This window comes from Zosterops lateralis, assembly GCF_965231275.1.
Source record: "Zosterops lateralis genome assembly, chromosome: 21".
NCBI classification, from domain to species: Eukaryota; Metazoa; Chordata; class Aves; order Passeriformes; family Zosteropidae; genus Zosterops; species Zosterops lateralis.
Window position 1 is genome coordinate 2,234,423 of NC_139781.1, and position 24,320 is coordinate 2,258,742.

A 24,320-nucleotide genomic window follows, 5' to 3' on the forward strand; every position below is an offset into this window, starting at 1 on the left:
AGACACACAGACATGAAAAAACACTTCCTTGTGTGCTTCCTTGTTGTTCTTTGGTGATGACCAAGCATTCATTATAGCTGTTGTGTAATATTGGAGTGTAACAATAAATACAAATTATTACTGAGCCTGCCACACAACCAAGTCCTGCAGAGAAACAACAATTTCATATTCCTGGCATCAACAGCAGTAACGACAATGGAAAGAACACTGCTGGGTTTTTTAAGACAATATGAAATTCTAAGTTTCCAGACAAAGTTTCAAAGAAAAGCTTGTAAAGAAGAGTATACCAAAGCAAGCAAGAAGTGCAATGTTCCAAGTTGTAGAGACTAAAGCAAGAGATCAGGCTTGAAACAAGAAATTGAGAAAAGAATGAAATCCTATCAACTGCAAGCCATAAAATTTTTATTCATGTGTATGTGTAAGCACATGTGCACACCTACAGACAAGTGTCTTCTCTCTTCAGTGGCTTAATAGAAAGCACTGGACTGTTAACACTGCAGGAAAAAAAAATCAGCTTTGGGGCTGTACAGGAAGATTTTAAGACTTTATTTTCAGATTTCAATCTAAATTACCAGCAATTCTCCACTATTACCAACACTTTACACCAAGACACAGTAACTAAGGAAAAATCCTGGATATCCAGTAACCCTAGAACCGTTTCTTAACTACAAGGTTAAGTTACACTCACTTTGAGTAGAATCACAACTTTCTTTGAGTGAGGAAACTAATGGGCACAAGACTAGCCTTCTGCACATGTAGTTTGAGAGCCACTACATTGGCAGAAGTAAGGCACAGGACACATCCTGTGAAGAAAGGAAAGGGTGGCTTAGACAGCAACCCAAAGTGTAGTGAAATTAAAGGTATGAGAAAAGTTCTTCAATTAAGAATGACAGAATGTCAGCAGATCCATGGAGCCTACAAGAGGAGAGGAAGCCCATGGCTGGAAGAACCTGCTCAGCCTATTCTCAACACCACACTGCTGGAGAGATTCAGTGTCTTTCAGCTATCTTCTTTTGACTCCATGAGTCACCATCCTCTCCAACCCAACACCTCCCTAGCAATACCCCCAACAGCCTATTCTCTGTGCTTTAGGAACTCCAGAGACAGGAAGATGCCAACTATTTCATCCATGTATGGGCTGCCCTGGAGTTCAAAACCCACAACCTGTCAAAACAAGCTTTTCCACTCATTCCTACTGCCTTGAATTTGTTGCCCTGATGCTGTCCTCTTCTTGCCATAAAGAAGTCAGAAAAATCCGGAGGTGTCACAAGCAGGTTTTGTTCTAAAGACAACATGCCAGAACCCCTTGTCCAAGTGAATCAGCCACCTGTTTTTCTTTGATCGTGCCCAGTTTCATTGTTCAAAGACCTGCAAGAAATATGAGTCATGTTTGTATGAGGATACCTGCTCACATGTCTTTCATCCTTCCCTGTAATTAACATAACTTAAAAAAATAATTCTGTAATTTACATCCAAATCCTTATTTTAAGTTATGGCTCTTAGACCAAATATTTCAATCTATGGACAAAACCTCCAAATGAATTCGAGGCAGAAAGCTGAAATGCACATTCACTGAAAACCACCAGTTCTGTTCAGGTTATTTTTGCTGTACAGGATGCAGCCCAGCTTCAAAGTCAACATCCTATCTTTGTGAGTTGCCCAGTTACCGATAAGACTGCCTGCAAATCTTGTGAAAAACTAGAAATCATGTTGCCTCTGAACACTCAATAGGAGCAATTTTTTCACTGACCTAAAATTTTACGTGTAATATTGAACAACTTTTTTAAAGTTGCATCCCCCAACTGCACAAACATAATCAGCTCACAAGGCTGCTGAAAGCAGCAGTTCTGCCATCTGTCTGCTTATTTCCACCTCACACTTGTGCGGGCACAAATGTTTGTGAAGCCATGCAATGATCCTGAGAGAACCAAACTCTGTAACCCATCTAGGAAAAATATAAAATTATTGTTAGATCATTTTCTGATCTACACAATGCATGCTGGCACAAGCATGGGAATAGACAGAAATTACATTACTAATTTTAATTACAGTGTCACTTTCAGAAGTCTAGAAGTTCAGAAGTCGATGCAGCAACTTTTCACCGGGTCTAACAACCAAATCTGAAGAACACATAATTATTTCTGAAAAAATCAAATAATTTTACTTAGCTTGCAATTGTGTTGTTGTTAAAGTAAGAAGTAGGAGGAAAAAAGTGAAGTGATCTGCTGCTTACTAAGAGGACTCAAAGTGCTTACTGGAAAACATTTCAGTGCTGAGATCTTCACCCCTGCCTCAGTTTCCTCCACTAATAAAAGAGACAGCAGGACTAATCTGCCCAACAAAACATTCTGCAACACAGATAAAAACCCATAACACCAAGGTAATATTGTTACAGAAACACAGACAGAATTCAACTCTCTTACAGCAATGAAAGAGTGAAACAGCACAAAGCTGATGTTGCAACCTATAGTGGTCTGGGATGGAGAACAGACACAGGACAATGCACAGCAAAATGGCTACTCAGAGCAGCAGTTGCTAAACAGTTGATATCTACAAAAGGACAGACACGGATTCGCAAAAGACCTGGGTAAAGAAACTCACAGTGGAGTCTCCCTGCCCTCCTTTCATTATTGGTACTCTGATGAAATCACATAGGAGTTATGAAGAGCATATAGGGAAGACTTGCTGGGGTGGCAGGTTAAGTAGGAATCCACAGAGCTGGGTTGTCATGACAGCAGCTGAAAGTATGCAAGAGATGTATAGATCCTGGGTGTTAGAACAGCAAGGACTACAAATAAGATCATTAATACATTATATTTTTAAACACCAAGAAGCATACACTACATCTCATTAATGAAACACAGACTGCACGATAACTGTTTGCATTGGTGAAGGTGCACGAGGGTCCAGGACATACACAAAAGAACTTGTATTCATTAAGTACTGAGAAAGCACAGGTTCTCACAAACTTGATAGTCATGCTATATACATGAGAGGAAAACAGTGACATGCACTCCGGTGGACCAACACAGTCGAGTCTCAGCTGGAGCTTGGAAACTCACCACATGAGCTCCATTCCATTTAAAAGCAAAGTAAAACAGCGGAAACTCTATTTCAACAACCCCTTACGTTAACTCTGCAATCAAACGGACTTGGATCATGCAGCGACTCGGTAACTCATCCTGGCTGAAAGGAAGTAACTTCCTGTCACAGAGAAGTTACTCCCTGAAGTGGCTGAGCTCTCTCTGCAGCAGCATGCCCGGCTCCCCGGCACAGGCAGGCTGCAGGTGCTGACATGCTGGGCAACACCGTCCTGGCAGGTCACTTCTGGAGGCAGTGGGGCACAGGGTTCAAGACAAACACTGAACAAGAGTGGCCAGGGATGGGAATGAAACAGGCCCTTGTTGGACACTCTTGCAAGGAAGCTTGGGAGGCAGAGGGAGGATGGAAGTAACAGGTGTTAATGTGATCTGTTCAAAACTCCGGGAATTTGATGCGGTGGATTACTCAGGGGCTCGGGTCTAACACTAGGTGATCTTCAGGAGTCATCACAAAGCAAGGACTCCGCACGATCTGAGACCAAAGTACCGTTACAAGTGCCTGGCACAGGGAATGTACAGGTACACCAGTGTTCACAAATCCGGGACTCGCACGACAGGGCTCTTACACTGGGTACTCACCATCCAGCACAGGTGAAGGAGGCCCGCACTCATGCAGAACACATGGACAGGAGAGCCTGCCTAGCGAAGGGGTCCCAGTAAGGACTACTGGTGAATCGAGCGGGGAGAGGGAGACTCGGGCGCTGCTGAACACACACAGCCCACGAGCGGGGACAGGACACTGCCCACGGAGCGCGGCGGCCGGAGGTGGCCGGGAACCCGGCACAAAGGCGGCCGCTCGGACCGGAGCGCTGCCAGCGGCGTGAGGGATTACGGGGAGATGCCACTAGCGAGCCCGACGGGCCGAGAGGGGCCGGGGAGGGGTCACCGAGCCCGCGGGCAGCCCGGCGCTCCCCGGGGCGAGCCCGGCGCGGGAGGGCAGCGCGGCTCCCGGGGAGCGGGGGCGCCCGCGGGCCGGGCCCGGGGACAGGCGCGGGGCCAGGCGAGGACAGCGGCCGGGCGGCGGCAGCGGGGAAGGTGCCGGGCGGGAGGCGGGAGCCGGCGGGGAGGGAGGGAGGGACGGGAGGGCGCCCGGCCGGGGGGGAGCCGGGCGGGACGGGCGCGCACGAGGCGCCCACGCGGGCGGTGGCGGCGATACTCACTATGGGTCGTTGGTGAAGCGGGGGCTCCGCGGGGGCTGGTATCCGTACAGGTGACAGTAAAGCACATCGAAGCAGAAGCAGCACATCTCGGCCGACACCACCATCTTCCTGCAGCCGGGCCCGCCGGAGCCAGGGGAGGCGAGCAGCGAGGAGGCCGGCGGGGAGAGGCCGGCGGGGCCCCCGCCGCAGCTGGGCGGCAGCGGCGGGGACAGGGCGCAGCCGGCGGCGCCCCCCGCCAGCACCCCGATGCCGTTCAGGCGGGGGCCCCCCGGCGGGGGCAGCGCCCCCGGCTCGCCCCCCGCCGCCGCCGCCCCGCCGCAGTGGGAGCCGCCGCCGCCGCCGCCCGGGCCGGCCGAGCCCGAGGGAGGGGAGCTGGAGAGTTTCTGCTTCTTCACCCCGCAGCAACCCGCCGCCATCTTGGAGCCGTCTCCCCCCACGCAGCGCTTCCGACCCATGGCGGGGGGGCCGGCCGGCCGGCCGGGGGACGTGCGGCGGCCCGCTCCGCCTCCTGCCGCGCCCGCTTCGCCTGCACGGGGAGGGGGCGGGAGAGGGGAGGATGAATGAGGAGCGGGAGGAGGAGGAGGATCGGCGGGGGAGGGGGGGAAGAAGAGACAGAGAGAGCTGCGTTAGAGCGACCCGGTGTGCGGCCCCGGCGGCCAGGGCCGGGCCTGAGGGGGCAGCGCGGCCCGCAGGTGTGGCGGCCTTTCCCCTCCCCTCCACACGCCTGAGCCGCCCCTCTCGCCTTCCCCCCGCGCTTTATCTCCTCCTTCTCCCAAGGAAGTGGAGCAACTCCACCTCGCGTGCTAAAAAAAAAAAAAAAAAAAAAAAAAAAAAGGAAAAAAATAAAATAAACCCACAAACCCGAGCTCTGCAGGCGCCGCACGGCAGGAGCAAAGCCCTTGAGATGGTTAAAAACACCCCGCTAAATAATTCAAGTGACCTGAAATGCCTTTCTCTGGGGAAGAGAGGGGGAGGGCTGTGCTGGAGCCGCCAGGCTGGGAGGCTGGAGAGTGCTTGGATGCAGCTATTAACCATGCAGTCGTAATGGCTAAAAGCCACGGCCTTTAATATGTGCACATATATATTTTATATATTTTTTCTTTAATTACAGCTTTCGCAATTACTTCAGGAGCAATAGATAGCAGCTCGGAGCGTAGGCCCGCGGCTGCAGAGCCAGCACCGTGACCCGGTGAGCCCACGGCCCTGGGTGCCGGCAGGGGAAGGGAACCTCTGGGGAAGGGAAGTCCAGAGAATAAAGGATACGAGTCCCTGCTGTTCTCCAGACACCAAAAATTAAGCTTATTAAGGCGGGGGGGAAATGTGTTTTATATTAGTGTTTTACGTTAGCCTCGCGTATAGATATGTCTGAATGGATGGAGACACTTGCAAACGGCCATAAAGTACTTCAGAATCTGTATGTATATTTAGAAAATAACACCTCACCCGTCAGTGTTATGCAGCCATCTCTGGCATGGGATGTAACAGCTGCTTTACATAGAATAGCAACACTGCAGTATCAAGGAAGACAAAGGGGTGAGGACTGCCACACAGAGTTAAAATAATATTTCAAGTTTAGAGGTTCAGCCATTACACAAGCTGAAATGGGGTATACACAAAGATTTCAGTCTCAAACTACTACTCAATTTTACATTTCTTGGTGGAAATGGTGTCTCTAACATCCTCATATTAATTCTGGCTGCATCTTAAATCATCTTAAATAATGGATTTAAAGAGAAAATCCCAATTTTTCTAGATCTCTAATGCTAATGGGTTAAAAGTCCCTTTGAAGATTTCTGTCCAAATACTGGCCTAAACTTCTCTTGCTCTGACTGTGAATCATAGTCTGAAGTAAAACAGCTGCAGGGAATAATAGCAAACAGAAAAGAGAATTAGATGGTGTGAAGCAGTCTTTTCCATTTTTAAATGTAATGTTTATGTTTGGAGCTGGTGAATACTTGAGAAGGGAGCCCAATTACCTTCCCAAACAACTTTCAAGTTTCTTCAAAACAAAGGCAGTGTTTTCCACTTACGGATTCATTTGTTTAAAATCAGTTAGCAGTGACACCTTCTGTTGCTTTTGGGAAAATAGTTTTTCCAGGTATTGAATTCTGTCTTTTTCTCATTTTTTTAATCATCCTATATTATTTAACACCAATCATTATAAAAATATTCAGTAATTGCAAAGTGCTTACAATACAGACTGAAATATTAATTGTTCACTGGAACAAATATTTGGAAGGTTCATTGTAAGGCTCAGAGCTAGGACTGATATCCTTATACGAGATCAAGATAACTGATAATGAACACTGATAACTTTCTGATTAATTATTGTATTGCAATGGTCCCTAAATGAAAGGATAAACTAAGTATATTACTTTATCATTACAAAGACCTTACTTTTTCCACTTCTGCTGATGTTCTTTGCTGTATTTCCTTATATTGTGCTTCTATTTTATTTCAATGCATGTAAAGCATACCAAATCTCTGTGTAAAACAACAACAAATATACAAACACAACTGCGGAAGCCAGGGGAATAAGGAAGATTTGTATTATCAAACATCTTAAAGTGGAGAGAACTGCAGACTTACAAAATGTTCTTCATAGCTCTATGGAAATTTTCCATTTCTGTTTGAAGGAGCATTTATTCTTTGGATAATATGGTTTGGGTTAACTGCAGCATGTGTTTCATTGGTCCTTTGTTTCAGTTAAGTGTCAAGGGCTTTTGCATTTCTTACTACAAGAAACCCTGAATATATTCAGTTCCTGAAAGTGCTTCTATACTCTGCTAACTTTAGCAGAGTCTTTCCTGTTGGTCGATGACTGTGCTGTGCCTCATATGCAGTCAAATGTCCCAAGTGAACTCCAGATGAAAAACAAACTCTTTAGCAGAACCAACAGAATCAGAATGGTTGTGCAATTAGGTCAATGCAATTTAGGAGTGATGTAGCTGTCCTTTATGACTTCAGCTGTTCAGCACTATTGCTCACCTCGTGTTCTAAAGCCCCAGTGATTTCAGAGAAGTCACTTGTTACAAGCAACAGATTAAAATTAATGTTTTAATTAAAAAGCACAGCTCATTATTCTTCAAAAGAGCTGTAAATTATTACAAGAAACACAGAATTATTTGCAGAAAGATATTTCTCAGTGATATGAACCTGCTCTGAAGGATTGCCCTTCTTAAACAAAATAATCAGAATGATTAATATCTGAGGGAAATTATATCCTGACAGATACAATCTAATTCCTTTTGACTCCAAGATAAAATTTGCACTAACTGTAGTAGAAGTCAGATTGTTGGCCTGTGGGCCAAAAGATCGTTTAAGTTTCCCCATTGTTTCCTACAACCTGATTAGAAGACAGATCGACCAGAACAAGGAAACAATGAGCCAAAATTTGGCTCCATCAGTAAGCAGGAGTGATCTAATCCATGCCTTATTAATATCAATTCTTTTAATAGGCACTGGAACAGGTGAGGGATTAAAAAAGGTACTTAAAATAGCACATTTAGGCTGTTTGGCTCCATGTGCACTTCTGCAAGACTAGTAATGTTGGTTTAAGCAGCTCTACCTCAGTTAATTGTTCCCTTTCCTGCCCCACCCATTCTGCTGTGTTCATGCAGCTGTTTGTGCAGATGTGAGGCAGAAGATCAAGTTTAAAAACACTTTCCCCCCTCAATTATTTTTCAGCCAAATCAATTCTACAGTCTGATTTATCAGAGGGCTGCACAAAAGTCTGTGTTGGCCTCTTGGAGTGGCTACACAAAATTGAGAATTAATGGCCTTGTGCAGTTTAAACAGTGCTGGTGAAAAATTCGAAGATGCAGCCTAAAGCATCATTTCACATATTTATGGAAAAACTGTCAGAAATCACAGAAACGTTTAAATTTTTAAAATAATAGGTGAAGAAAACCAGTCAAGGAAAGTTAAAGGGCCTTGAATGGGAAGAAAATTAGTTTATGCTTGAGACTGTAGAAAAAGTCAGAGCCAGGCAATGAAGGAGAGGGAAACAGAAAGTCTTCTTTTCAAAATGGAGAATATTCCACTTTCTGACAACTGAAGGTAATATTATACTACAAATAACCTGAAAAAAAATACAAACCACAAAAACCCTTCAAAATTTGAAGGATGTAAACAGCTAGCATGTCTATGGAGTTGTTAGTTACTATTCTAGAGAAAAGTCTATACATACATCTTCCAAAACTCAAAGGCTAAAATCTATCTTTCCATCTTCCCATCATAAAGAGCTGTTTTGGATGGGCCTGCCATAAAACTGGAAGATTTACATGCTGAAAATTCCTTTGGTCTGAGGAGTTTCCACCCATTGTAGAGCCAGTCTAGGCAACTCTTCCCTTGCTCTGCAGCCTACAAGGCATCAAGGGTGTAGCTGGAAAAAAAAGTAGGTTTGCTTGTATTACTTTCTCACATTTTTTTCCCAAACAGGTCTATCCCACTCTCAAGGCTCATGTGAGTTTTCCTCAGTATATTCTGCTTAGACAGAATAGTTACTGTTCTTCACTTACACTCTGTGTCTCAGCTGTCCCCTGGAGAAATTAGATGCAGCCCTGAATCTAGGCCAGCAAGTGTGCACAAAATCTAGCAAAGTTAATGAAAGTTAGCTTGCACATGTCTGAGAACAGCAATTGTTCCTACCAGTTAGAGGCCATATCCTGCTATTGTTCCATATATCAAACCCCTATTGAAGTTTCTTCTAAAAAATCTTGTACAAAAAATCATCTCCGGATGTGATAAAAGCCAGCAGACAAAAGGTCCTCACATGTTATTTTACTGGAATCCTGGCCCTGTTTCATATTTTGGGCTGTGTTATAATTTTACCATACTGTGAATCCAGTCTCTATTATTTTAAAATTCACATTGTTTTCCAGGCATTTTTCACTCCAATGTGAATTTAGGGTTTGGTCCTGTTAAACCATCTGAGCTTCCACTGCAAAACTGGGGATTAGTTTGGGCATTAAAAAAAACAAACCACAGCAAAACAAACAAACAAACACCCCACCACATAAACCCTCCAAAACAAACAAGTAAAGCAAAAATTCACCATGCATTCTACAATGTCATTTGTCCAAGTGAATAATCTAGGACTGAACAGTTTCTGAACTAGAGATAAAAGCATTAAGTGTGTCAATGGAGTCAGAAAAATTATTTAATTAAAAACCAAAAGTTCAAAGCACTTGTAATAAATGGAAGGTGAGACTACTAGTAGCTTTTTAATGGAATTCTTTTCAACTAATTCTGTGAGCTGCAGTGTTCCTAAAATATTATGTTAATGCCATATCCTCTCCTTTTTCAGTGTATTTTTCCATTGTACAGTGACAAAAGGAGATGTAGCTTACATAGCTGTATTCTCAATGTGAATTCATCATGGCTTCATTGAGGTCAGTGGAGCTACAGTGATGTATTCTAGCTGATACATTAATAATAAGCCTTAGGATATATTTTTTGACATGGCTGTTCATAGTTGGTCTCCTTCACAAAATGTTTGCCACTGCTGTGGAGAACCTTTTGTATTAGTAGCATTTCTCAATTTGGAGGAGTCAGAGCTTTAGGAGTTGTAAGTTAATTAGAACACTATTGTCTGTTTATCCAGTGCTGCTATACAGACACCACTAATGAATCTCAGAACCAGTCAAATAGGGCACAATAATTGAGGTGTATTAGGAAAAAAAGTAATCATTAATTTTCAGGTGTGTGAGTGGATTAGGAAGATAAAATGCATGGTGATGCTTTGCTAAGAATTGAAATCTGATCAGGACACCACAATACAAGCTTGTTTATTCCTAAGAGTTGGACTAAACCTTTAGCCCTCCCAAGGGGCCAGCACTTGATTTTATATTCTACTAAAAATACCACAATGAAACTTTCATATAAATTTAGTTAATGCAAGGAGCAGCAATTTCAGAAGAGAGGTGAATGTTAACAATACCAATTATTAACGATGTTAATACTGATTATTAACAATGTTACTTGATGAGGATGACAGAAATGCTCCCATGTAAGGAAGCCAACAGGCATAAATTCTCATCTTCCTTTTGATATGAGACTGTATTCAGCTTCCTTTTTCAGGTGTTATTTAATTTTCTTGTGAAAGATTTGATTTCTTCCAGCTGCTGCTTTTGCTATCTTTTTGCACATGTTATCTAGCTTTTGGTGTTAAGGAATTCCACCTCTGTTCCTCTGATGTCCAGTTCTTAGCTCCGGTTCATGCTCCCTTGCTCTGGTATTTTACTCTGTTCAGATAGCATTGAAGCTGTCATCTCTCTGGTCCTTTCAGAGAAATGAGATACACTGTTCTTTTCTCCAGAGACTGAAGAACTTTTTCCTTTAATCTTTGTGAGCAGTGAAAACTCAGCGAATCCTTCTGCTGCCCTTTACCATTCTCAGCTCTATAAAAGAATCTGTGAATCTTAAGGTGGCTGAGAACTACTCCCACTGTTCCAGGTGGAAACATCTAGTCACTTGACATTGGATAGGTTTAGTTTCTCCTAATGAAATATTTTGGCTATTGTTTTGAAAGAGTGTTCATTAGTAGACTATTGCAGCTTCTAAAAATATGCAAGCGGGGCATTCAAGTATTTTTCCATCTTTGGTATTGTAATATATTGCTCTTTATCAACTGTATTTCTTTTCCATTTTCCCTAGCAGTATCAGAATTCTTTATGCTCAATGCCTCAGTTACGTACACTTATATCTTCTGATCTGTAGGTGTCACCCTGAATGATATGTTCATCCTCCTCTCTGGTTTGATAAAATCACCATTTCTGTCACTTTGTTCCACTTCTCTCTTTTTCTGTGCAAAGTAAAAGCTTGACAAATGCCAGTGTTTTGCCATAAAGGTGCTGGTCCTTCAGCACTATGAACTGCTAAAATCACTAAATACATTGTCTTAACTTGATATAAATTGAATGTTAGTTAGGAGCAGGTGTTACCTTTTGTGGCAAAAAGCCGGCTGGGCTCCTAAAAACCCCTGTCATTGCAGTTGTTCCTTGTGAGGGCAGCCCCAGGGTGGCTGATGCTCAGCCTCACCCTCACCCCAATCTGCTTTCACATTTTCAGTCCTGCAAATTCTTTTCTTTCAATTGGGCAGGAAGATCCAAACAACGTGTGAGCACCAAATCCTCACTCTCATATCATTATGGCTTAAGAGGGGACTAGCAATCCTGAACCCCAACTCCTGCAAGTTTCTGATTTAAATTGGATCTGTTGGAACTGGTAGAATTCGGTGCCTCACTTATTCATAGTTAACATTTTCATTAGTTTTATTGCTTCCTTTCTGTAGGATTCTTGTTCTCCAACATATTTTCTCATGTACTTTCAATTGCAAAAGTCAATTCTCCTTTCAGATGTGTGTAAATCAAATTACTCCAGTGAGGTGAATAGAATTTCTCTGTTATAGAATGATGAGTTCAAACCCTTTCAAACTGATAGGTCCCCTTGTAAATTGATGAATGATTTGTCAATTTCTAGGACGCCTGAGCTCTCCTCTGTTTTCAAGGAAAGTGATATTTTTATAGATCAATATCCATCCCCACAAAACTTTATGTCTTCCCATTTTTCTAATCTCCCACATTTGTATTGTCACTCTAGGGAAGGGCCTTCAGGCTGCTGGTGATAATTTCTGTCATAGTTGTTTAATGTATAAAATAAACACATTGCATTAATTTTGGATAAAAAGCAGCTGATGAATATGCAAGCTTCAAAAGTGTTCCCTCTCCTGTGCACTCTTCCTTTCATTCACTAATTCTGATATTCCTTGTTCACATTATCCCTATAACTCACTCTGCCATTACAGCAAGTAAAAGTAGACCTTTTGTTTGTAACAAAAAAAAAAAATCATAATTTAAATAAGGTAAAACATATTTTAAAATATTAAAATAAATAGTATTTCTTTAACTATGAAAGAAGTCAAAGCATTAAGGAAGAACTGTTGCTTATATTTTCTGCTAACCATTATAAAAGGTGAAGTTACAGTTTTTAACATCTGGAAATATATGTGATATTTCAATGATATTTCAAATATCAAGACTTGTATCTGAGCCTTGATTTGCATGCCTGTTTTTCTCAGTGGTTTCTTCGTGGTTAATATTCTAATAATCTGCTGACTGCACAATAATAACATATTTTTATTTAATGATTTGAGGAAATTAGTATTTCCATTTTTAATACTAAAAACAAATCCTTGCTACTTCAAATTAAAAAATAAAGAATATCTCTCCTTGTGTTTTTTAAAGTAAATCTATAAGAATTTTGATCTACAGGCTCCAATTATAAATGAGATTCTGGGTTTATTACCATCTCCCTTTAAACTGCATCTCAATAATAATTAATTTGTTTTGATTAGCATTTCTAAGGAGCATTTCAAGATTGGAAGTATCCCTATGACACAGCTGTGGAGAATCCTAGTACAGCATGTCAGGTCTAAGGCACTGATATGTTTCAGGGGTATCCTTTCAGGGGTAGGTCCTTCCAGCTAATGCTCAGTTTAAATTAAGGATATAGAAGAAATTTGAAAATAATGTAATAAAAAATCCTGTGTGCTTAACTCTTAAAAAAAATCACATAGGAGTTTGAATTCTCTGTTTTTTTATTGCCTACTTTGTGGTTGCTTTCACAGGCCAAAGTCCAGCTGTTCAGTGTCATCACATTCAGATCCTGCCATGACCTCTAAGTCTCTCACCTCTCAATTTTCTATTGCAATGGAACAGCTGCCTGAAAACTGTTGTGGAATACTGAAATATGTCTTTCATTGAATTATCATGCAAAAATATATATTGGATATGGCTTGTCTTGTTATGTTATATCCATGTAGTTCAAGCATATATGCTTCTAGTATAATACATCTGCTTTTTAAAATACTAGCTTATGATAATCTCATTCATTGCATTTTAAATGGAAGGCTCAGAGCTTATCAAATCTACTCCTGTTTCTAGAGGTACCCTTACTCTAAAATTAGTTCTCTTTCTGGTTAAATCAGAACTGAAAGTTATCAAAGAAAAATATTACATTTGCCCACTGATGAACAATTACCAAGCATTACATGTCCAGAGTAAAAAATGGATAACGTTTTATTTTATGAGTCCACTAACTAATAGTGAATTAGAATAAAACTCCCGTGGGAACACATTTGACATTCACATGAATAACAGATGAGTTCATTATGATCCTCTGCTTATAAAAGAAATGGCAAATGAATTCATAATTATTAAGCATTTAAAAGTAACATTCCCCCAAAAGATAAAACTCTGCATTAAGCACCCAGCTGTGGTTCAGCTGCAGGGCTTTAAAGAACCTGGAATGAAGTGATACCATAAATGATTTGGTCATTTGCCACATTGTTTAACTACTTGGTTGCCAAAATAATGAAGATTTGAAAGCTAGTTAATGCCTTTGAATTAATTCTGAAAGTTTGAGATTAATCTTGCTTCCAAAGCAGAGAATACAGATTAGATACATGGTGCATGAAAGGATTATGCTGGTCTATGTATAAAGAGGAGGATTACAGCACATATGGCTACTGACATGTACTCATGTTGTAAGTGCCTCTGGGCATCTAATTTGAAATATGTATTAGAGTTCAATTTTATTGGGTTGTTTTTTTTTGTTGTTGTTGTTGATAGATATGTGGTTTTATATGTGACAAATACCACTCAGGACAGTTATTTTGCTGGAAGTGACATTCTGAAATACTTGCCAGGCTGTCACAATAGCATAGAGCTCACAGCCAGGCAGGAAACAGCTCTGTCATGAATCCAACCTCTGCCCTGTGATGACACCAATGGCACAGGGTCCAAAAGGTTGCCTTGTCTGCCGGGCAGAGAAAGAAATAAGAAATGCTGAGAACAAAGTCAAGAGAACAGCAGAGAGAACTTGCAGAGGAGAAGGAATAAAATCCTTCTCTTTATACTACCAGCACTAAGGAAATAAACAGAGAAGGGAGGAGAAATAGCCCAAGTTAAGACTGTTCTAAGTGCTGTCAGCACCAGAGATGCAAGATTCTTGTGTATGGTACCCAAATTAGGCGTAATTGGTAATGATTTATTCACCAGAAGGTTTGCTATTATCAGCTTTGTTTATGTCAGATGGAGATTAAAAAATAGTTCTCTTTCTTGCTAAGTGCTATGCAAATTTCATCTGCTTTATTAGATGTCATTATCTCATAGGAATGATATGAGACTCTTCTCATAACAGAAAAAAAAAAGATAACCAAATATAATATAGGACTTATATGAATTTTGGGGTTTTAATTGACAGAACCTTATTTATATGTATTATATCTGTAACATATAAGCTTTCTGTTCTGCTTTGGAGTAATGTTGCTGTAACCATTCATGCCAACAAAGAAATAAAGCTGGTGAGTGTAATATATATACATACTGTATATTTAGCAGGAAACATGTAAAGAATTTTAAAATTTATTTATAATTTTGCATTACTCCATGCAGTGCTTTTTGCTGCTTTGAGTCAAAATGTCAAGAACTCATTAGGAAACCATATATATCCACTGCATCTCTACATTGTATTAAATAGTATAAAATCACTTCTTAGCTCTTGTGAAGATGTGCTGTTTGAAATTTTAAAGATTGCAGTACATGAGTAGCTCTGAACTATTCCTTTTGGCTACTATTTTGATAAATTTGTCTTTATAACATATCTCACTGATCTTCAGTTTTACTTGTTTCAAAGGATTAGGGAGGGTATGTCTTAAAATATTAGTTCTACTTAGAAAAATTAAAAGAAGAAAAAGGATTAAAAGGTGCTCATCATAAAGTTCAAGCTACTTGCTGGCCTGTGGATGGAACTCCTTCCTTGTCCCCTGCATTGTCCTTTTTCAGTGCTAGGAAATGTACAATACACTACTTGTAGCCACAACAGAAAAGATACAGAGAATCCAATTAGTTTCTTTCCCTCTGTAATTCACTAGATGATTAAAATTCAGCTAGATACATAATTACATTTATTAACATACAAATTCATTTACATTTCTTATTTATGACCTTGCACATCACTGCTCGTTCACCAGTGGTGCAGGAAGATGTAGTTTTATGTTAGTTTATAAGGAATTTCTTCTTGCTGGCAAGCACTGGAAATGTGGTGCAATGCTTTAATTTCAAATACTTCAAGAGAATTTTAAAATCCAAGTAAGTTATTTATTATAGCAGGCTGCTTGGAAACATTTACTCTAATTTTTTATTCTAAAAACTAGAGTTTATTTATTTGAACTTTTTACTGATTTTCCTTCCCTACACATGAAAATTAAATGCAGAGTTTTAATGTTTTAGATCGTGCTTTCACGCAGCTGCATAAATTCATCTACATGTTAAAAACTCAGAAAATATGCTGCCTTTTTCAGAGAAAAAAAAATCTTGAGGAAATAGACATTTCTCTTCCAGAGGTAACTTCACAGTTGTGGGGGTTTGCTTTGTTTTCCTAATGATATTCTGCAGGGATTCTTGGTTGGAGTTCTATACAAGGATTTCTGAAATCAGTGGAAAGGTCATGCACTTTGGATTGAGGTCTCAGGCATGGAAGAATATCTTCATTTCTGCGTCAGAGCCAGACGACAAAAAGGAAGGAGAAGGGTCCCAGGTGTCCATGGCTGGAATAACCTGCTCTCAGCACAGATTAGAGATGTTTTAGAGGCAGTTATGTGAGTGAAGAACGGGCCATGGGATCCATCAGAACCATCCCATTTTCCCCTTATCAGTATGCCATGGTATAATTGGAGTGGAGTGGATGGTGGAGTTACCATCTCTGGATGTGTTTAAAAAAAGACTGGATGTGGCACTTGTTGCCATGGTTTAGTTGAGGTGTTAGGGCTGGGTTGGACTTGATGATCTTGAAGGTCTCTTCCAACCTACACGTTCTGTGATTCTGTGATTCTGCAATTCTGTGATTCTGTGATTCTGTGACTCTGTGAATGGTTTGGCAGGAGCCAAACCCAGCAGTCTCCAGAATTCCTGTGGCAATCTGCAAGTCTGATTTGCCCTGTCCAAGTCCTGCAGGGTGGGCACATGTGGTGCCCATCTGAGAAGAGGGCAAAGGGAGCTTGGCTGGGGAAGCCCTTCCCGCTGAGCCGTGCCAAGGGCAGAGCTGTGCCTGCTGCTAAGCTTGGCTTTATTCTCAACCCTGTCAGTGAGTGCTGCATGGCTGGGCCTCTGCAGGCTTTGCTGCATAACTTCTAGTTGACTGGAGAGATAAAAATAATCCCTGACATAAATCAACTTCGTTCTGCCTCAGGAGATCATTTAAATACCTTCTCCTGGATGTTCTTCCCTCCTTATAAAAGCACCAAGTTCACTTTCCAGCTGTCTAGAAAACATTTCACCAGGGAGTGCCAGAGTGAAGGTAGAGCTATTGCTGCATGAGGATCCAAGGACTATCACAGAGGGACACAGTGGTGGGAAATGAAAAGGTATTTTAGAAAGGCTCTTGAGTATTTCCTTTCCCAAGATTCTAGTGCCAAAATGTTGCTTGAATTTATGAATAGAGGTGGACAAAATTTTTGAATGGTTTTTAAATCCTTAGAATAACAGAAGTTTGAAAGGACTGGGACCATTCTTGAGATTAGATTGAACTAAAATAGTTTCAACTGAAATAATAGGAAACTATGAAACATTTTCTTAGTTTTTAAAGGAAATATCTTAACATGGTGAACATGAATTTTTTCATCTTTTGAAACAGAAATATCCCTTTCCACTTCCAAGTTAAAATAAATTGAAAAGTAAAATATGTGTGGTTTTAGAAAAAGTCACAAAACATTTTATTTTTAATTAGAGGTAATTTGGTGTAGGATTCCTATCTCTTATAGGTAGTTGTTTGGTTTTTTGTTTTGTTTTTCATGTCTTTTAAAGGAAAGTTATTAGTGTTGTTCTAGTAGCCAAAATCTTCAGCATGGAGATGACATTAAGGACAGTGAAGAACTTTTACTAAGAAGTTCTGTAGTCAAAACAGCTAATAAGATTTTGCAATCTGAAGAGACGAAAGTGAGCAAAAAGAGAGAGGAAGGGATTGCTGTCAGTGCAGTTTTACAGATGGAGAAGGGGACAAGCCTTGATTCAGAAAAGTATGGAGGCAGATCCTGATTTTTAGCATTACCAAATGTGTACATTTCAACATACTCTGTTTGATCCTGGAAATGCTTTATGCCTACGCATTTCTAATTTTAACTGTTCTGATTTTTTTTTACTATCAAAGCGAGGGGCTTTTATAGTTTCTCTTCAAACTGATTTTTTAAATACGCTGGAGCATCTCTATTCTCAGCACAGATCTCCAGTATATTTTCAGATTTTCAGCAGTTTTTGTATAGGTATGTGGGCTCTCCTCCTCCTGCTTTCTCCCCCCTCCCCAAATTTTACTGCAACTGCAGACATCCAGCAGAGAGACAAGTAGGAAAGGACAGATTTACATACATTGACTGGCTGTGCTGACTTTTCAATACAAAATAGGAGGGTTATTATACTGCATCAAAGTAAGAGTCTTAGCCTGGGAGGGATGTTTCATTGACATTGAGCTGAAAACATAGGCACAGTGTAATGGATCCTAAAATTGGCTGGACTGTTTCTGCTTGCCTGTGTTCAGTATCCATATAAAAATCCCTGTGCACAGCATAAGCAGACTAATGAGGTGAGACCTTTTCTTCGTAGTATAATCTTTAAGACAAGTTCTGTCAGTCAAGCAGGAAATCAGAAAAATGGTACATTCAAGCCACTTGTCTTTGTCCAGGACTCTGGTGATAGTTTGAATTGAATGATACAGCACGTGAAGAGGTTTATTGCTCACAAATGCCTTGACACACTCTAGTGGCAGAAGCTCGCAGTGCCACTCAGACAATGGAGCCCAGTTAATTTCTTTCCTTTTTGATGTGAAGTAGTAGTTATCCTGGATGAGAATTTAGTTGATCAATATTGAAAATAACCTGGCAGCTCAGAAACTGCCATTCAAGTCCTGTGCTTTTATAAAATTTGTAATTTTAAAAATATTTTAATATATAAAATACTGAATTGGGAATTTTGCTTGCTTGACATTTGTACAGAGTTTTGTGCAGCAACACCCTGACCTGAGTCGTTTACACATGGCCATGATACTTATGCAATGTGTGGAAGTCAATAAGCAGCACCTATCCACAAGTCCTCAACACTTATCCTTTAATAGTTATGGATACAGATCTTGGGCAACCTCATCTTTTAACCAACCATCATTAAATAGTAAATCAATAGCCACATTAAAAATGTATTTATAGATAAGCTTGAAAACCAGTGGTTTTGCTGATTGAACTTGCTATAAATGATTCACTATTTTGTCTTCTGAGAACACATAATGGACCACTTGGCTGCCTCAGTTCTCTTCATTTTTACTTCAGGGCTGTGCTGTGGCAAATCCCTCTGGTAATACAGTAAAGAATTTAAATATTTAGTTTATCATCACAGTCCAACATATGGTGGAGTGTTTTCCCCAGAATCAAGAAATTTCTGTGGCAATACTTTTGGGTTGACTGTGGGCTAGTACTGATCCTCTGACCTCATTGCTGATACCTTTTGAGCTGCAAATGGACGGACTATCTCTCTGTGTTTTACTGCAATTTACACACTAACATGACTCAAGTATTTCACTTAGCACAACTTAAAATTTCCCTTCCTCAGCAAGATTTGCTGTTTTGAAACTCTCAAATAGCCGTGTCACAAAGAAAACAGAAATCCCATTTTCCACAAAACAAAAAAGTAGAAGCATCTCTTTCTGATTTAATGTTTGAATTTATTATTGTTGTGTAAACAATACAAGCAGATTACATGTATCTACATGTATCTGCTAGTTAATTATTTCTAATTATTCTCTATTTCAATGATTCCTTCTATTCTTTCCTCTTTGGGTGTTACTTTCTGGTTATCTGGACATAAAAGAGCCACATTGATATTTTAGACTGGCCCTTGCTGCTGTGCCTCTGAAGTTTGTTAATTTTTTCCTAATAAATTTTCTCTTTATATGGGAAAGCTACTCCAGTAAAAGTAAATCTAAATGTACTATCTAAATGAAGATGCTTATATGAAAATATGCATATATTTCCCCAGCTCTCTGGAGGTTCTTGCTTTGGGTTTAAAGTCAGTACTCTTTAGGCTGGTGCAACTCGATCATAAATATTGGGAAGATGCTGACTAAAAATTAGAGCTGGAGTGAACAATTAAATCTCTCATTGCAGTCAAAGGGAATACTGCCAATTTACACTGGGAATGAATTAGACCTTGCATTTTTGGATCCTCGTTTTACATGCTGTCCTAAAATAGCATTGTCAGACTAGATCTATCATAAATTTGTAGTTATGTCATAATAATTATGTCATTATTAGTGATTAGATCAACTTTAGAAGGTTGTTTTTTTTTTTGATCTTTCTCCTGATGCCAAGTTCCATGAGGACACAAACTATGAATTAGGTTGGAGCTCTGAATTCTTTTTTCTTGTGGAATGGACAAGGCACTTTCAAGACCAGGAACCTGTTGTGCATACAAATATATCTACATACATTTGGGCAATATATTATTTTTTCTCACTGTTCTGTAGTGATCTAATTAGCAATGGAATGGTATTTACCATTCTCTGGTAGCTGTGCTATCAGGAGATCCATGCTCCTGGTTAGCAGAGCTGGAAGGGACTAACTTTGGGAACAACTCACTGCTTGCTTAGTACAGCAACACATATCCCAGGATTATAAGTATTCCTTTATATTAAGGTCCATTTTTGATCTCAACCCAAATCCAAGCAAAGAATTAACCATGTCATAAGAAAAAGTAAGACAGCAATGGATGAATCAGCACACAAGAACACCACCTTGAAAGATACAATAGCTTGTATCTAATGAGGCTTCAGTTGTTCACTGGATGTCTGGGCTTTGTAAAGCTGCAGCATCCACTGAAGCAATAATCAGTGGTGAACTTTTCAACTTTTGATAATTAATGTGCTTACTTTGTCCATCTTTGCATTTTAAAGTAATGCCAGATGACTCTAATTCACTTTTGCATCTAGGTTAGGCTCCCAGTACAAACAAATGAACATTTTAGTATTGCATGTCAGTGCCTTCAAAGTCCCCTCAGGGCTGCCTTCACCAAAGTGTTTTTTTTCTCTCTCCTTAAGACACAAATGGTTAGACTTGCAGCGGGGAAGTTATTTTCGAGAGAAAATTTGATTAGTTTCAATGGACAACAACAACAAAAAATTAACTAAGTGTATAACTAACTTGATTAGCTTTGGGCAAGTCATCTCAGTCACACGGAGGATTTATGTCTTCTGGTGCAGTCAAATGAATATGACTCTTTTGCACTCTGAGCCAGTTTAGATTTCAAAAAAACACAGCTCTTTTCACTGCCAGTGTAACAATGGAGATTGGTTGACAGATTCTTCCATCTGTTATGCCCAGACCATACTTTGCAGTGCAGATTTTACTAACTATGTAATCTGATATTTCTTTGTGTGGTGCAAAATTAGGCTTCCTTATTTCTTCCCTCTCCCCTGAACAGTAAAGAGCTTTATAAAAAGCATCAGATAAAGGTATTTTGGGCTGTGAGATGACAAGCTGTCTGACATGGCTGTGGTTCCATTCTTTCAGCTCAAGGAGGTTTTAATTTGGAAGTGTATAAATAGTTTTTCTTTCTGATTATTTAAACACTTTGGTTACCTTTATGAAAGAGGCAAGTTTATGTTAAAATTCAGGAAATACATTATAAAAGTGCAGAAGAGAAGCCAGTGTATTTCAATTTAAAAATTCTGTGAAGTGACTCATTTATTTGCCCCATGACTCTGCAAAGTCGCTAGATAGACAAATGCATTATGCAGCTAGAGAACTGGAGACAGAGGTTATGTGATGCCCAAGGCCATGCAGTGAGTCAAAGCTGAGCCAGGGCAAAGTTCCCATTTTAGTGTGTCTATTAATAACACCAGCACAGACAAACTGCATTAAAGAACTAAAATTGGGGGCCATGTGATGTCAGCACACTCTGCAAGACTGAGATATTGTTTGTTTCCATCTAACTCTAAAATGGTATAATTATTAGGCATAAATATGACTGGATCAATATCTTATCTGGAAGCTTTCTCATACTTAAGGATAGTAATCTCTTTCCTCCCTCCTGACTGAGACCTTTTCTTTTTTCTTTGCCAAACATAAAAATGATTTGTTTACCTTCAACTTTGCAGTACTGACAGGTTAATACCGTGTCTGGCATCAAAAAAGACAGTCATAACAGAAAAGATTTAGGGATAAATGTGAGCCAGTGTTAATGAGAGCCAAATTTTACTTGCTTTTGCTATCCTTGTTAAAAGCAGTATTTGAATTTAGTAGACCATTCCCTCATTGATATATTATGTTATTTGAGTTTGTATATTTTATCTAGCTTTAGATAAAGTTAGTGGCTTCAGTTACTAACAAGATGTGGCAGAGGAAAAGATGTTGCATAGTAAGTTGCATAAATTGGAGTTTAGGAGCTGCTGTGTATCATTAGTATCTATCACTGACTTGCCTTAGTGACTTGGACTTTCAAGTATAAGAACTTTTAGGTGCCTTTGCTAGTGACTCTACTGCTTATGATTGCTAGTTTGATCATTATATGTAGTAAAACAAAAGTCAATCCAGAACCAGCGAGATTATAGAAATATCCACAAGAACTGTCTGAAGAAGGGGTTGACATATTTGATGGGGACAGCTAAGGAATCCATTGCAGCTATATTTAATTGGAGCCAATGTCTAGAAATGCCAAAAGGTGGTATCAGGGATTATATTTAACTTGCAGCCTACAAAGCATTATAATGGAAATTCATGTAACATTATTGACAATGGTCAAGTCAACTTGGCTTTTGAGCAATAGAGGAAAAACTTAACATGAAAGTAACTTTTTGGTTCTTATTTACACTGAAAATACATTCAAAATATCCTAATGTATGCAGTCTCATAATAGATTTCCAAGGTTCTCTAGAATATCAACAAGAACCACGATTTCTCCATTCATTCTTCTTTGACTTGAAGTGCTAGTTTTATTTGTGTATCTGAAAGAGCCTGATGTTACTGCATGTGTTATCGTAATCTTTGTACAGAGAGAGAAGTGATGTCAGAAGGAGCAACATTGCTAAAGTAAGTTATAGCACCTATCCTTTCATCACACCCAGACACTGATTCGTATCTCACATAAATTAACATGTATGACAGTGACCTAGAAACAGTCCTGGAGCAATTATAACATTGCAGCAACTTGCAAAAACAGACAGTGCTTTTGGTAATTGATCATTCTTCGTCATAAAACCCTGATAATTTTGTTTCTTGTTCCCATCTCAATACTTCACTGTATTCTCCTAATTCTAGTTCCTATGTTTGATTTGTATCTGTTTGTTCTTGGGCCAACATTGTCATAAATCTTAAATACTTCATTTCTGTAATGATATCTTTACCAATAGCCTTCATACTCCTGCCTCGTTGTTATCATGCACATTGATTTTTCTGTGTTGTGAGTAACAAAAACTATATGTTTTAAATAGGGACTGACCCACACTTACAGGATGCCATCAGTGCTGTCCTGTCTCTAGTATCTCAACCTTTAGTGGTATATCTGATCTGGTTTTGTCTCTTTCTCAGCTGTTTTACACTCGGAGCGTTGGGTGGAGGCAGCTGTGCTTTTGTCTAGCTGTCTCTGCACAGTCCTCCAGGATGTCTGTGACCTCTCCATTCCTCTGTTACTTCCACCCTGCTGTCCAGGCCCTGTAGCCCCTCTCTGATCCTTCCCAGGCAGCCCTTACTACCTCCTGCTGCTTCTCTAACTGTTATCAGACTGAGGTTGAAATGAGATCCAGAAGTGGGCCAAGGCCTACTCCAGCTGTGGGAGGATGTGGGGAGAAATGGAGGTGGGAGGATCCAAGAGGAACAGGCTGCAGAGCATTTTCATCCTGCTGTTGCCATCTGGGAGAGGGCTGGGGAGGGCTGGTGCTGCCAGGGCTCAGCACTACAGGGGAGAGACAATGGAATGGGAATGGGAAGACAATGCTCAGCTCCTGGACTCACCAAGCACCTCCTGCTCCCTCACACACAGCTCTGCAGCCTTGGCTGTCCCCTTGTTGGCTTATTCCTCGAATGACACCTTAATTTCCTACGACATTTTCTCTCGTTTCTGCAATTCTGTGTTTTTTCTCCTCTAAAATGATGTGCTGCCTCCCAACAAACACCAGCACACCACTAAATTTGTCAATTTTTTTGTTGTTGCAGAGCCCTGCTTTGTATAACTATTAAAATTCAGACCCAGTCCTTGAAGAATTTTTACTATTCACTTTTTGTTGATTCCTCTTTCAACATAGTCCTTCAACTGGAATTAATAGAATTCATCTGGTGCAAAGTGACAGCCAGGAAAAATAAAACTGTCCCTTCAATTTTAATGAAGGGCTCAGCCATCTGATCAGGTTGTTGCAGTGTAGTAAGTTACTGCATGTCAATGGAGCCATTGAAACTATGGGTGGTTTTAGTCTAGCAAATTGCAGAGTAGTACAGGACCAATTAACCTTTTCTAAACTGATTTTTAAGCTAAAATTGTAAAGTGTAAACCAAGTAAGATGAATAGAATATAACTGGCCAATTACCATGGCTGTGTTCATGCTCAGTATCTTATTGCAGCTTTAGTGTGTCTGAGGATTTCACTAAAATTGGAGGGACCCACTTCTGTGATTTTCTGAGAAATAATCAAGTTTTTGACTCATGTTCTGACTCTAGAGCAAGTTTTACTTCACATCAGCATGAGTTCCACTTTAGCAATTGCCATTATTGAGATCCATTAGCCCTTTTTATATCCTGGTTCCTAGGAAAGGATCATCAAGTCTGAGTTATGGAGTGCTGCTGCTGAATTATAAATCACTTCATTTGTAGAGTCAATTAATCTTTAGTATCTTGTGTGTGGCTGATTTAGTATATATGCACACCAAAAATGAGTGTATTAACATGGTATGAGTATATGCTCAGTTGGGAGGGTCTGGAGAGTTACTAATATTCCATATTCCAGAAGTCCATATTCCTCCTCTAACAAAG

General features: G+C 40.1%; 1 protein-coding gene and 1 long non-coding RNA gene across 4 annotated transcripts in view; one reads left to right on the forward strand and one right to left on the reverse strand.

The window, feature by feature from the left end:
* Window positions 1-24,320, reverse strand: part of AMMECR1 (AMMECR nuclear protein 1) — a gene marked incomplete at its 5' end in the record, with an annotated part of 79,997 nt that overhangs the window by 54,044 nt on the left and 1,633 nt on the right. For 2 of the 3 annotated variants that reach the window (XR_014591517.1, XM_083876506.1), the window contains one exon: window positions 4,262-5,286. Coding sequence is in view for 2 of the 3 variants with exons in the window: in XM_083876506.1 (XP_083732632.1) it covers window positions 4,262-4,716 (455 nt within the window). Of the gene's footprint in view, window positions 1-4,261; window positions 5,287-24,320 lie in introns of those variants that run through there. The other variant, XM_083876507.1, reaches the window with a different exon arrangement.
* On the forward strand, window positions 4,083-13,782 carry LOC310917896. Its single transcript, XR_014591518.1, has 3 exons — window positions 4,083-4,136; window positions 5,373-5,450; window positions 12,891-13,782. It is a non-coding gene; the product is annotated as an uncharacterized lncRNA (long non-coding RNA).